This window comes from Phlebotomus papatasi, chromosome 1 (assembly GCF_024763615.1).
Source record: "Phlebotomus papatasi isolate M1 chromosome 1, Ppap_2.1, whole genome shotgun sequence".
Lineage (NCBI taxonomy): Eukaryota > Metazoa > Arthropoda > Insecta > Diptera > Psychodidae > Phlebotomus > Phlebotomus papatasi.
In genome coordinates, this window is record NC_077222.1 from 58511206 (window position 1) to 58525508 (window position 14303).

The 14303-nt window shown below is 35.2% G+C and overlaps 2 protein-coding genes across 3 annotated transcripts in view; one reads left to right on the forward strand and one right to left on the reverse strand.

Annotated features, from left to right (window-relative positions):
- Positions 1-16: 16 nt before the first annotated feature.
- LOC129809450 (uncharacterized) lies at positions 17-1176 on the forward strand. Its single transcript, XM_055859275.1, has 2 exons — positions 17-197; positions 300-1176. Exon 2 carries the CDS (start codon positions 301-303, stop codon positions 862-864), a length of 564 nt encoding a protein of 187 aa, XP_055715250.1. The 5' UTR covers positions 17-197; position 300; the 3' UTR covers positions 865-1176.
- The window catches only part of LOC129809416 (uncharacterized), a 58290-nt gene continuing 44891 nt past the window's right edge, over positions 905-14303 (reverse strand). For both annotated transcript variants that reach the window (XM_055859227.1, XM_055859228.1), the window contains 13 exons: positions 13904-14278; positions 12426-12573; positions 11650-11771; positions 11389-11586; positions 11140-11320; positions 10868-11068; positions 7344-10771; positions 6863-7282; positions 6461-6771; positions 6232-6403; positions 5881-6017; positions 1875-1922; positions 905-1803 (listed from right to left, as the gene is read on the reverse strand). In XM_055859227.1, coding sequence (XP_055715202.1) covers positions 1666-1803; positions 1875-1922; positions 5881-6017; positions 6232-6403; positions 6461-6771; positions 6863-7282; positions 7344-10771; positions 10868-11068; positions 11140-11320; positions 11389-11586; positions 11650-11771; positions 12426-12573; positions 13904-14267 — 5868 coding nt within the window. In that variant the 5' untranslated portion in view covers positions 14268-14278 and the 3' untranslated portion in view covers positions 905-1665. The remainder of the gene's footprint in view (positions 1804-1874; positions 1923-5880; positions 6018-6231; positions 6404-6460; positions 6772-6862; positions 7283-7343; positions 10772-10867; positions 11069-11139; positions 11321-11388; positions 11587-11649; positions 11772-12425; positions 12574-13903; positions 14279-14303) is intronic.

The following is a 14303-nucleotide window of genomic DNA, read 5'->3' on the forward strand; positions in this document are numbered from 1 at the left end:
TTCGAATAGTTTTTTTTTTCGAAATTCATTGTCAGTGGAACTTTGACAGTTTGTGTAAAAAAAAACTCATATTTCTGCAAGTTGTTTTTCCAATTTCTTGTAAGATTAGGCGTGGAAATAGAGTGAATTAGCATTGCAAAGAAGTGCAAGTATCTAATTGGAATAGTGACACAAGAATTGAGAAGAAATTGTTCAAGGTAAGCGGGAAAATCAACCCACATTTTTGCTGCATGTAGTTTTACAAGAATTTTCATCTTCCGGACCTATTTGCATACACAATCTTTTTGCAATTTTGCTAGGATGGAGGCTCTCGATGTGTTGGAGAAACGAGTTGATGCTCTGAATGATTTGCTGGGTCCTCTACCCAATGAGGACACTCCCAAGGGTGGGGAGAACCTCACAGATTCGCTGACGTCAGCCCACACCTTGCTAACGAGTGCATTGGGTGGTCGAGACAACGTTGTTGAGGTGCTCAATCGCACAGATGAACTTGAGACCTACTTAGATCCCAATTTCCTCGATGACAAGCAAGATGTAAAGGCACAGGAGGTGTACATCAACACCATAGCCACAGAACTTGCTGGGAATTTTGAGATGTTGGAGAAGATCAAGTCACTGGAGCCAACTCTAGGCGCTGAGTATTTTGGCAAAATTCCCGATGCCACAGACAAACTCAAGGCACTCAGCAATGCAGCATCTGAGCAAAAGGATCAGAGTGAAATGATTGAGCAGAGCATCATTCTGGCCATTCAGCGATACAGTGAGATTCAGGCGGGCATCAAAGAGTCCCTGCGGAAGATGAATGAGCGAATGGATGAGCTGGAACAGAGGCTGTCGAAGAAGAAGAAGGATGTGGATGTGTAAAGCTTCAAATGTGATCCCTTCGCGAGATAAAAAATTAAGGTTTTTACTTGAAAATTATATTTTCCTTTATTTACATCTATTATTTATCTCTTTTTTTTTCTTTTAAAACAAATACGATTCAAAAAAAAAAACATATACAGTAGCTAACTTATAACTTTACATTTGAATAATATAATATATTTGCTTAATTATATTGATGGAAAATGTTGAGAAGTTTTTCATTAAAAATTATAATCCTATAAAAAAAAATCCATAAAGATCATCGAAAATATATCTTTTCTTTTGCTACCAGAATAAATGGATAAAATAGAAGTTATTATTAGTTTCATGTAATATTTACAGCCTTAGTTAAAAAAAAAGATATATCTAGTGAATATTTCTTTTTCCCTCAACATTTTTCTTCCCTACAATCTTTCTAAATTGGATACATTTTTTTTCCTTTAATTTTGTGTCTCAAACACATTCTCCAGAAAGTTTATTAATTTATTATCTCCTGCGATTGGTAAGATGACTTCAACGAATTTCTTCTGACTCAATCACAAACCTCAAAATTATAAACCTGTTGGATTCTCTTTTATGTGCAACTCCACGCACTATATACCTAATTTTTTTTTTACTCTTCGCTACTCTATTACGCGCTGTAGATATTCTTTCTCCATAATTCGTCATCGTTCAGTTGATTGGCACAAATACAATTTTGTGACTAGCTATCGTTCTGATTGCTGCAGAGTGTTGTGATAAAACATTTTCATGCTTTCATTTTGCAATTTCAAACGGTGAGATTTTTTTTTGCAATAGAATTCAATAGAATAACTCATTTCCTATTGTTTTTGCAATCCAATTTCGGATTTCGGGGGTGATTGCTGTGAAAACTTTTGGTTGCTGACGCTGGCCACAATTTCCGTGGTAACTCAGAATTCCTCGCATCACCCATTCCATCTAAAAAAAAAGAAACCAAATTAATCATGTAAATGCTTCCGTTTACTCCAGGAAATTCATGAAGAATTTACCTTTTCAGTTGATGATTTTTCCAAACATAGCAAGGGTGTTGCTTCTCTCTGGAAAAATATATAAATTACATTTAGTATGTTTTGCTAAACTATATATCCATCGCTAATCGTTATTTTATATAGTTTGAATGTCTTAAGAAAAAAGTTTTTTTATAATAATTTTTACAAGGGCGCAATAGGGCAGTCGTATTTCCATCGTAATTTAATTTGGCTTAAACTTCTAACCAAAATAAATACGTAAATCTTTTCTTGTTGATTAAAGAAGCATAACAACTGTTGCCAACATGGTAATCATGTTGGCAAGTAAAAAATTTATTCATTAGTAGAAGTTTTAATTAGAGAAATAAACTAAATTTATTCCATTGCTATACAAAGTTATTTACTGAGAATTTTTTTTGCGAAAATACCAACGCAAAACTTTAACTCCAGTTTAAGAAAATTTGAACATTTTATTCTTTCCAAATTAACATGAAAATAAAAATAATGGAATGATGTAAATGTTAAATTTTTTTTGAAGAATTGAGAACTTTGTTAATACGAACTTAGTACATTGCAATTTTATGTCAATTTGCCATAGAGTTTTAACCCTTAACCCTTCAAGGGGTCACGTGGGTCAAGAAGACTAAAAACACATAATATATTTCCTCTAATTTTTTTTCAGCATAATAAAAAAAATTAATTCGATCTCCTAAGCATATAAAAATACACCATTTAAACTAAAGGGTGTCCCAGAAATCACGCAAGATTTAAATTGAGCGGCATTTCTGAAATAAAGGTCCCCAACGGATATTAAAAATACTACGTGACAGTTTATAGATTAGGGTTCTTAAAAATCCATCACTAAATGACAGACCAACGCTTTTTTGATCTTAAAAAAATATTTAGAAATAATTAAATAATTTGGTTCGAGAATTGGTCAGAAAAATGACTTAACTTCGTCAACTATGAAGAGTCTAATTCAAAAATTCACAGAACTGAATCAATTTTGGGGGCTAAATACACTTGCCATCCAAGAACAAGCCCTTAAAATTTAATAATATCGTATCAGTATATTATCCGAAAATAAAGCTGATCAAGTGTTACTGTTACTGACGCTAGATATCGCAACATGATAACCGAGTTTATGAAGACTAAATCGAAGGATTTGTTCATTATTAATTAATTAATTATGAATTAATTAATACTGAGGACATTTGGATTTAGTAGGATAGTGTGACATGTCATATAGCCTAAGAAATAATGCAATTCCTGTATAAGACATTTCATGATTGTAATTTCCTCTATTGGTGATCCGAATAAATTGGTCCATTAGATCGTGTAATTTTAGACCATTATATATTTTTTTATTCGGTTATTCGAAGTCACAAGCCTAAGTCAACAGACCTACATCCACCTGTGTGCATTAAAAGAGGACTTTTAACGAATTATCGAAATTGAGCCACATTTGTCCAAAAAGGTCATGAAAACCTTAGACGAAAGGATTCATATGCCAGCAAAGCCGTGAAGGTTAATTACTGGATGCGATATTTAATACATAAACCCTATCTTATATACTTTGTTTTCCAATTTAGAAAAAAATGTAATTGAGAAAAAAAAATGTTTTTTTTTATTTAATTTAAATCTTGCGTAATTTATGGGACACCCTAAATATTTAAATACAAGCGTTGAGGTCTGATTTTTGGAGATTTATTTTTAAAAAACATACTTTTCGATGGACAAGATTTCTCGGAATTGGTTCACATGAAAAAGAAAAACCTAACATTTCCTGTTAGCTGATGATTTAAACTAGATCTTAAACGAAGAATCTTATCTTTACTTGAACACAACGTATTCAACAAGACAAAACGTGGTGTAAAATACGCCAAAAATTGTAGTTTTTATATGAAATTTCCTTAAAATTCAAATTTGATTATATTTTAAAAATCGTTCACTCAAGGACATGTTTAACTAATCAGCTAACAGGAAATGGCTTTTAGATTTCGGATGAACCAATTCCGAGAAAACTTGTCCATGCAAAAGTAGGGGAAAGCGCGCTACCTTCAGTTGACTCAAGCTTCATACAATTCAATTTTTTCTCTATGTTCCTTAAGGATTTCACCCATAGCTCTTTTCTGAAAATTTGAGATATTTTATCAGCTATTAAAATACAATATTATAATAAGCCAAATTCATTTATAACACACTAAAAAAATGATTTGTGCGAAGCATAAATCGTCCGAATGTAGCGCGCTTTCCCCTATGGTTTTTCTCAAAAAGGTCTCCGAAAATCAAGTTCCAGAGGCTGAATTTTTAAAATTATTAAATGAAAATTTAAGAAAATATAGCTAAAATGTTGTACTTTAATATGCATAAGACTTTGAATTTTTTATTATGTTGCAAATAAAATGAAAAATATGCTGTTTTTTGCATTATTTTTACCCATGTAATCCCTTAAGGACGATCGGGTCATCTGTGATCCATAGAGAAAATAATTTTTCCTGACTACCTAGAGTTATTTGTTTCTAATGTTTTTACGTGATCGTAAGGAATAAGGTTGTAGGAATCTAGAATATATTTTGCAAATCTGCAACTATTTGATTTATAGGAAATATTTAAGTTCAAAAACAATGAATTTTTAAATTACCGCATTGATGAATGATTCTTTTTTTTAAAACAAAATCCTTTTAAGAATAGAGCGTACAATACTCATACACATGATTTTTTTATTAGAGTGAAAATTATCACTCATTGGTATTGTCAAAAAAATACTTAAATTCTTGGGCTATTTTTGTCCCTATTGTTGATAGAGGCAAAAAATGCACCGTATCAGACTATTGCCTCTCCAAGGATGGATGTAAGACACTTCATTGATTTTGGTTATCATTTTTATTTTTGATTTTCGGTATATTTCCTCGAAAGCACTTAATTTTTGTATTTTTTTTCTCTTTTTTTTATGTTAGTAAATATTGTTTTGTTTTAATTCAATTAATAAATTATTCTTCAGGATAACAGAAAATTCCGGGAAATATCATAATATGTTTTGAAGAAATTTACATTATGTTTTAGAGTGATAATTCACTTAAAATTTGATCAAGTTAAAGGTATTTCAAAGTTCAAATGTTTTTATAAATATTTATTATTTAACTATTTGCATACAATTTTACTAAGCTTTCACTCTTGGAAGTATAATACGGGGTTTTGTTTACAGTGCTTGTGGTCAGAAAGCAAAATTAGCTACCACCTCTGTCTTAGCGTTAGTGACCAACCTTTAAAATAGATAGAATATCTCTTTCATAGGGTGGCGGCATTACTTTTGGCCTTTGTCTCTACTTATGGCCTCCTCCCAAAAACACTATAATGCCCAACGCACAATAACTTTTGTTTAGTAAACATGTTTTTGATATTTCTATGAGAGAGAGAGTGAGATCTAGATCCAGTTATTTTGTTCATTCTCTTGAAAAATTTTGAAAACATGTTTACAAACAAAAGTTATTCTGCGCTGGTCATAATGTCATAAAATGATTTTTAAAAAACTCAAAATTAAAAATATTTAATGTTTTATTTTGGTTTTCGTAATCCTTTTCTGGCAAAAATTGTGACGAGGCCATAAGTAAAGACAGGCCACAAGTAATGTCGCCATCCTAGGCGTAGATTCACAAACTAAAGTTTTTTTTTTGTATACTACTGTTCATATTCCAAAAAATTCTGCTCTAATACAATTTTCTTCATAATCTTCTGAGTATTTAAAAGGTAATTTTCTGACTAAAATAATAATGTTAATGTGATGTACACACGTAAGACTTTATTTTGTGTTTGGCTATTAATGGTTACTTAAGCGGTTAATAATATTAAGGTAATTAGGAAAAAAACACGTATTTAAAAAACTGCGTTTCGTTTAAAAATCAAAAGGGTTAATACAGTGCAGCCGTTTGGGACCGACAGAGTCTGTGCCATTAAGAACACAGTAAAAATCATGGAAGCATCGTAATAACATAAAAAACAATAAGTATGAAATAAAATTTCTCACCTTGCATCCCATTTGATCCTGACTGGCACAAATAGAATTTTCTGGAAGGTTTCCTGCAAAATTACTTGTAGAATTGCATTCATCAGTCGTGATAATTGTGGCTCGTAAGTAGTTCAATTGTCGATCGTTAATATTTTCTGTAATTAGATGATAAGTAGTTTTTTTATTGTTATTTTCGGGTGTTTTTTTTATCATAATAACCAGCGCACAATAACATTTGTTTGTAAACATGTTTTCAAAATTTCCCATGAGAAAGAGCGAGATGACTAGATCTAGATCTCACTCACTCTCATTGAAATGTCAAAAACATGTTTACTAAATAAAAGTTATTGTGCGTTGGGCATAACTCACCATCTGAAATGTTAGTATCCCATTCTGCAGTAATACAAGATATTTCTGAGTTTATTGATGCTGATGGCTCAATTGAGAGACATGAACTAGAAAGAGTAGGTTCCCATTTAAGTGAATCCTCCAATTCCAATAGGGCTATATCTCCTGAGTACAGGAATTGCTTGAACTTAGCCTGAAAATTAGACTCAATTACAATTTTGTAAATTTTATTAAAATTGATTTAATTTACCTGAGGATATGTGTAAATATTCTTCACAGTTGCAATTTGTGTTGAATTGTTGAGTTGTCGAGTAAATACACGATCACCGGCAAATACTTTCCAATCCACAGCAGAATTTCTTCCATCAACCAATTCAGTTCGTCCGATGATACAGGAGTAGGTCGAAACGGCCCATCGTGGAGCAACAATTGTTGCTGAACAAATTAAATTAGATGATTCACTAAATGCCAGAGCTACGCTCGAGAGAACACTGGTTTCGATGAATTTTTCATCATTTAACTCGTCCAAATTCTTCACTTCACTCTTGCGATTTCCACATGCTGCAAATTGTGCAATGGATTTTATATCATCTAGCATTAATTTATAAAATGTTTCTTGGATTTCTTGTGGAAAACATTGCGATATACTCACTGAATTCTTCACAAAAAAGCGTCACGAAACCTTCAGAGCAGGAATCGATCTCCACGATTTTTTCCAATAGGGATTCGCTATTTGAGTTGTTTATTCCGTAGATTGGATTAAGGGTGTTAGTGAGGGACTTCTTTTCCCATGAAGAGTAGTTGGAATGGCCTAGTTTTGAGCAGATTTCCTTGGAATATTCATTTGTCCAATTGTCAGCACAGATTTCATGATAGGTTTTGAGTCCTTTCCGAACTCCCAGTAAATCCGTGGCTTCCGTGTTATTTTTGAGAATTTTGAAACAATCCCATTCATCTGATAAATCTGGACATTGCGGAAGTCCATCGCAAACATTTGTTGCAGAAATGCAACCTCCCGTATTACACTTGAATTTATCAGCTCCACAATCACATAAGCGTTCATCTTCACTCCCTGAAATTCATATAATTTTTTTAGTATTGATTTATTTGAGATGATTTTCTTAAGCACTCACCTGAACAATCGACTTTTCCATCGCATCTCCAGGCCTCTGGAATGCACCTCTTCTGCACCGTACAGTAAAACTCGTTGTTATTGCACGTGTCCAAACAGTTGCTTTCATCTCGTCCATTGGCACAGTTCTGAAGGCCATCGCACTCCCATTGAGTGGGAATACATGGCCCCTTACCAGAGGCATCGCATGATATTTCGTCAAAGCGACACTGCCACTCTGAGCAATTTTCCTCATCGCTGGTGTCATTGCAATGAGCAATTCCATCACAAACTAAATGTCGCGATAAACATGGTCCATCCTTGCACTGGAAGTGACCAGGACAGCCCAACCTTTCGCAATCCATTTCATCTGATCCGTCAGTACAGTGAGAGATGGCATCACATCTCTCCGTTTTGCTAATACAAGGAGATCCATTTTCTATCGATGTTCCATTCATGCATTCAAACTGTCCAGAAGTACATTGTGAGAACATTAGCATTTGTTCACTTTCCAGGCTTTTAGTCATCTTAGGGCTTTCGTCTACTTTCACATCATTAGAGTCTGTTTTATCCGAGGCTTTGGACGTTCCAGTCGACTGAAGTGTCGTCTGAAACGTCCCTTCATCTAAAAAATGACCGGTCGTGGATTCAATAGTCTCCTCTCCAATCTCATTGGGTTTCAGTTTTCCTCTTAAAAATTCATCTTTGTCCGGTTTCTTTACACCTTTTCCTGATATCAGTGGTATTACCTTGAGATCATTCTCTGCTAATTTGGGATAAGGATCATCTGAAAAACTTTTTTCTTTGCTAAATTTCTCGTCAGGATCGAAGATTTCATTGAGCCGTTCTGTTGTGGCGATTGTTGTGAACTTCTCCTCCGTTTTCACTGAATTATCTTCAATTACAACATTCTTTGTTAGTTCTGTTGTGCTTTCGGTTAAGAGGTCATTGAACTCTGTAGTTTCAATCCTGGTTGTAGCCCTTGTAGAACTTGGTTCTTCCGTTGAGGAGACTTTTTCAGTATTCTCAATAGATGTTGTAGTGGCTTCAAGCTCAACCGTTGTCTTTTCTTCTTCATTGCTTTCGTCATTCACTAATAATGTTGGGTTTGATTTATTTTCAACATCTACAGGTTTAACTGAACTTTCTTCCATAGTCTTCAACGGTATTACCATTACAGAATCATTCGGACTTCCCGGCTGTTCCGTACTGTTGATCATTACAACATGATCTTCCCCAATATTGCTCTCAACAGGATTTTCCTTATGGTTTTCATCGTTATCCAATCTTGGTGTTTTCGGTTTCTGCTTAATGTCTTCCTTCACAATTTCATCAGTGTCATTCTGTACAAATGCATCATGTCCTTGATGCAAGTTGTGCACAAGGGTTGAGTTGTTATCGATGTCTGGAAGGAAAGGTGATTGATCTACAACAATATTTGGTATTGGTTGGAATGTTTCTGCTTCAGATACAATTTCCGTTACGGCGTATGAGGATGGCGATCTTGGACTAGATGTTTCAATATTGGGCAAAAACGGTGACATTTCCAATGAGTCTCCCTGCTGCGATTCTGAATCATTTAGTGTCGCAATGGAATCTTCAGAACGTGGAGAGAAAATATTAATTGTGTTATCTCCTTCGGTTTTCGCTTCTTCATCCCGGAGGTCGATAACTCTGGGTGACTTGAAGTAGGTTTCAGTTGGCCGAGGAATATCATCGCTGATATCCTCAGTTACAGGTGCAGGAAGGTCAGTCGATGATGAAGAACTTTCATCTACGTTATCACTCTTTGGACTTGGTGTGCTGGTTGTAGGTGAAGAATCAATCTCATCCACGCCAACACTAATATCACCTCGACTTGGACTAGATATAGTTGTAGTATCAACATCACTCATCTCCACAGTTGTAGACATGTCGGAATCATCGGCAGTTGATGCCTTTTCCATTGGCATCTCAGAAATCTCTCTTGCTTCATTAGACATATTTGGACTAGTAGATGCTTCCATTTCAGCATTTTCCATGGATTCTGTCGTAATATCCGTAGATTCATCTTCAGCTTCAGTCGTTGAAAAGATGGAATCAATCAAATCTCTGTCTAAAAGGGCTTCCAAATTTTTATGATCATAGAACTGAGCATGAGATGGAACTTCCGTTGATGATCCTTCTGTGCTTAGGTTTTCAGTCGAATGATGAATAATCATAATATTATCCCTCTGAGCTTCAGTTGATGAAGTCTCCTCCAAAGGAACTTCGGTTGATGTTTTCTCTGTTGGGAAATTGTAGTCCAATTGCTTTGAAGACTTCACACTACTTGTATTCTTGGATTTACTTGATGATTCAATATCATTGGTCTCATTCCTTGGTTCAGACTCTGATACCTTTGTTGTATCCTCAGTAACACCACCAGAAATATCAATAACATTTATTGCGGAACTGTGTTCACTTGAACTCTCTGGAATTGTTGTTCTTTCACTAAACATTTCCTGCATTGATTCTGTGACAGGTTCTGGTTCGCTTGAAGGTTCTGGCTCAGTTTCATTTACAATTGATTCAATTGGCATTTGTAGTTTATGTAAATTTTCAATGATTTGTTTACTCATAATTTCTTCTGTCGTGGTACTGTGGCCATCTTCAATAGGTTTAACCTCCGGTTCACTTGCGGGTAAGGGCTCTGGTTCAGGTTGACTTGCAGGTGGTTCGCTAGTTGGTTCAGGTTCAGGTTCACTCTTGGGTTCTGGCTCAGGCTCACTGGTTGGTTCCGGTGCAGGTTCACTATTCGGTGCTGGTTCAGGTTCACTGGCTGGTTCTGGCTCAGGTTCGGGTGCGCTAGTAGGTTCGGGCTCAGGTTCACTTTTCGGTTCGGGTTCCGGTGCACTAGTTGGCTCAGGTTCTGATTCACTCTTCGGTTCAGGCTCCGGTTCACTGGCTGGCTCTGGCTCAGGTTTGCTAGCTGGTTCTGGTTCAGGTTCACTTGTTGGTTCAGGTGCAGGCTCAGGCTCAGATTTAGGCTCTGGTTCTGGTTCACTAGTTGGTTCAGGTTCAGGCTCAGCGTTTGGTTCTGGTTCAGGTTCGGCATTTGGCTGTGGTTCAGGTTCAGCGTTTGGTTCTGGTTCAGGCTCAGCATTTGGTTCTGGTTCAGGTTCACTCTTAGGTTCTGGTTCGGGTTCGCTGGTTGGTTCAGGTTCTGGTTCACTATCAGGTTCAACATCGAATTGTTTATGATCATGATCGTGGTCGTAGTGATGATGATCGTGATGATGATGATGATGATGATCGTGATTGTGATCCGGTTGCTGTTCCTGTGGTGTTATTTCGTAAGCATGAATGTTATCAACAGTCACAGGTTTTCTTGCACCACATCTTTTTCCGTCTTCTAGGAGTTCCATGTTTTCTGGGCATGTACATACAAAATCCACAATTTTCTCATTGAATCTGCATTCATGTTCACATCTGAGAAAAAATAAAAGAGTTTTTGTTTCTTATTTGTAGATTGCGAAAATTAAAGTTTACAATTTTTAGTATGAAATGACAAGTGTTGAGACTTACTCATATTCACCAGGATTCATAAAGCAAGTGTCTGGTAATCTTGCTGCTCTCAAGGTATTCATTGGAACTTGATAATTATCCAGCCAACCATTGTTTCTCTTGAGGTAATCGGCTAAACTGCTGCTGAGCCAAGTTGGTGAAATGTCCGATTGCATTTTATTGCTCCAACCAACTCTGTAGTCAATTACTACCGAACCGGGTCTAAGAAAAATGAGTTTAATTAATTAAGAGCCTTGTGTTTTTTTTTTCAAATTTTTATGCAGTCTACTTACTTCATATTCGTAACTTTTACGTAAATATCATTATTATTTGCCATATATGATTTCAGTGCGTCTTTAATAGCCCTCTCCATTCTCTGAGCCAAATTCATATATGATGTACTCTTGTGATTGTTATAGTCGTCTTGGAATGTAGTATCTTGTAATGTTAATTGACCCTCCAAAGTATTTGGTACTGCAAAATAATAAAAAATTTGTTATAACTGAATAACAAGAGATTTGTATGATAAATAAGTGATGTACCGTAGATGATATTCTCGTCCGTTGTAATTGATACCGAGGATATTGACGAAGCTGTGCTTGACGTTGTAATAGGAGTTGATTGACTAACATTAGACTTTCTACTACCAGATACACCTAAAATCCCGGATGCTTGAACGTCATTGCTATTGAATTGTCGTGATTCTATTGGAGTAGGTTTTGCACTGAAGATCACACCGGCTGAAAATACAAACTTTTTTAGTGATTCATTCGGAATATTTGGACAGTTTTTTTTTCTCTTACTTGCTGACAGCAAACCAATGATGATCAAACTAAAGAGTAATGCTAAAATTATGGCCCAACAGAGCCATTTCCTCCATCGACTCTTGATCCTTTTGTCTTTTGTGACATAGAGTTTTTCACCTCTGTAAAAAAGAAATGATAAAAAAGAATTTTAGAATAATGTTAGAAGTACAAATGCGACACTTAGGCTTGTTGAGATGGCATGTCTGATAAGATAATTTGACAAATTCTACGAAATAAATTCATTTGCTTCATGCACGACCCCGTAACCAAAGCAAAAATCACTGAATGGAAAAGACACTCGGAGGTACACCCCAAATGGTTTTTTGTTGCTTTGCAAATTTATATAATAGCAATGAAAAAAATTTTGAGATATATACTCGAAACGGATTTAGTAAGGAATGAAGCGCAAATGACGGAGATAATTTAACACTGGCAGTTTTTTTTTTTCTAAAACACCATGATGGATATCGTTATAGGGGGTTCGTTGAACGCTGATGGAGGTGAATGGGTGGGTGTACCTCGATATTTTAATCCAACTTTTATAGTCGACGAGACCATATGTAGGCTGATTTAGCGATCGTCCACAATTATCTACTCCACGTTCACCCCTTCGAAACGACACGCTAGAAGAAATTCCGTTTATTGAGTTAAACTTCTTCAGGGATTCACTTGGTCTCTGACCATGGAACTCTTTGGGTTTTGTTCTTGGGATATGCTTTATGTATAGCAATTTAGGAAGCATATAATAGATGCAAGAAATTAAGAAGTTTTACCTCATGTATTTTCGGTGCTCATTGACCGGGACGAAGTATTCATCGTAGGGATCACCAATGTCCACTTCTGTGTCTTTCTTAATGGGGATCCCATTATCGTGGCCATTTGCAGGTTTATTCAAATTTACTAATTCTAAATTGACAGCTTCTGGAAAGATAGGAAATTATTAGTTTAACCATAAACTTGTTTTGTAAAATAGATATTAATAGAATGTGGTTTTGAAAGACAATCTTGGTTAATGTATTGAATCCATCTTGTTCTTAATATTCATTTTAGAAGAGCTTCTAATAATCTGAGACATTGGCTTTATCAAATGATGCGTAGCCTCCGAATGGGCTCAAATTTTCATAAAGTATGTCTTCGAATCTCACGATTATGAATATATTGAATACATTGGATACAACATTTCCAAGCTAGCCCATTTCAATGGATTCGCCTTATTTATTACTTTATTTTTGATTGTTCCATTTCGAAATTGTTTTATCTTCTGAGTTAATCTTAGAAAAAAACATAGGAAAAAATATTTTGTAAAATTGTTCGTAAACGTTTGTAAATTCCTATTGGGGACTTACAAAATGCTTGTAAATCGTATAACCCACTAAAAGGTTCGTAAATGTTCGTAAAATTTTGTCATTTGCTCGTAAAGGTTTGTCAGACAAACAAAAATGAACGAACAAATGTTTGTAAAAGAAAAAAATGCTTGTCAAGTGATCATGTTGCGAATAATGTTTGCGAAAATTATAAACTTTTACGAACTTGTTTATGGGTTATACGTTTCACGAGCATTTCGTAACTCCCAAGTAGGAATTCACAAACATTAACAAAACATTTTTTTCTGTGTATATAATTTAAAAAAGCTTGTTATCCAAATTCGAGGAGAAAAGTTATTTTTCCCGTGTACTAAAAACACTCATTTCTAAATAACAACCACAATACCTAAATTTTAAAAGTTTCAATGGTAAATTTATTTCTTTAAAAACGTAAGAATATTCTTTGGGGAATTATTTTTTAGCATCACCATCTTACATGTTCCTTAAATATAATTTGCTCTTATTGAAACGTCTTGACGGTCTTGACCCACAATTTACCCAAGAATCTTAATTTAATTACTGAGGTTAAATCATATGGCTAAACCTTAATTCTAAAAATGCTTCCGATTCCCTTGTTTAAATTTCGAACCAAATTTTCATGTTTTTGATTGGCTTACAATAAGAATCTCACCCATAAAGAGCGGATTTAGGTTTATTTCTATGATTTTTAAACCACATCTTGAGAACACCTTCAACTTGTATGAATTTTAATGGGCAGTTATGTTGAAAGACTAAGTGATTTTTTTGAGCCGGAAACTTTCTTCAAAAACAAATCGTCAAAAACTATTTTGGGAGTGTAAAACAAGAACTTAAAGAGGTCTTTCACTATATGAATATTTCCTCTTGAGGGACCCAGAAAAAAAAATGAAGAGCAAACAATTGCTCACCTGCCAGAGGTTTATCGACACTCTTTCCATTTTGGGGTTTGGTGGAATTAAGACTGGCTTCTGTGAGACCGTTCTGTCCAAAGGAGCTTAGAGGTCGTTTAGGCTGTTCGTGCTCATAGCCGGGATTGTCCAAACCAATTTTGCCATCATAGGTGTCATCTGATTTGGTGAGGGCTACTTCTTCCAGAGGCGGAATTACCACTTCAGTTTGGTAATTGTTACGTGGTGATGGTGTTGGAGCGGCGGTATTGTCACTGGTGGATGATTCACTGCCAATGGAGAGGGACACTTCATTTTTGAATGGATAGTTCGCCTCCAAAGTGTGAGTTTCCGCCGAAGACGTGGATGCCGTGTTATCTTCCATGTTGAGCAAGTCTAATGAACGACAATTAAGAAAATT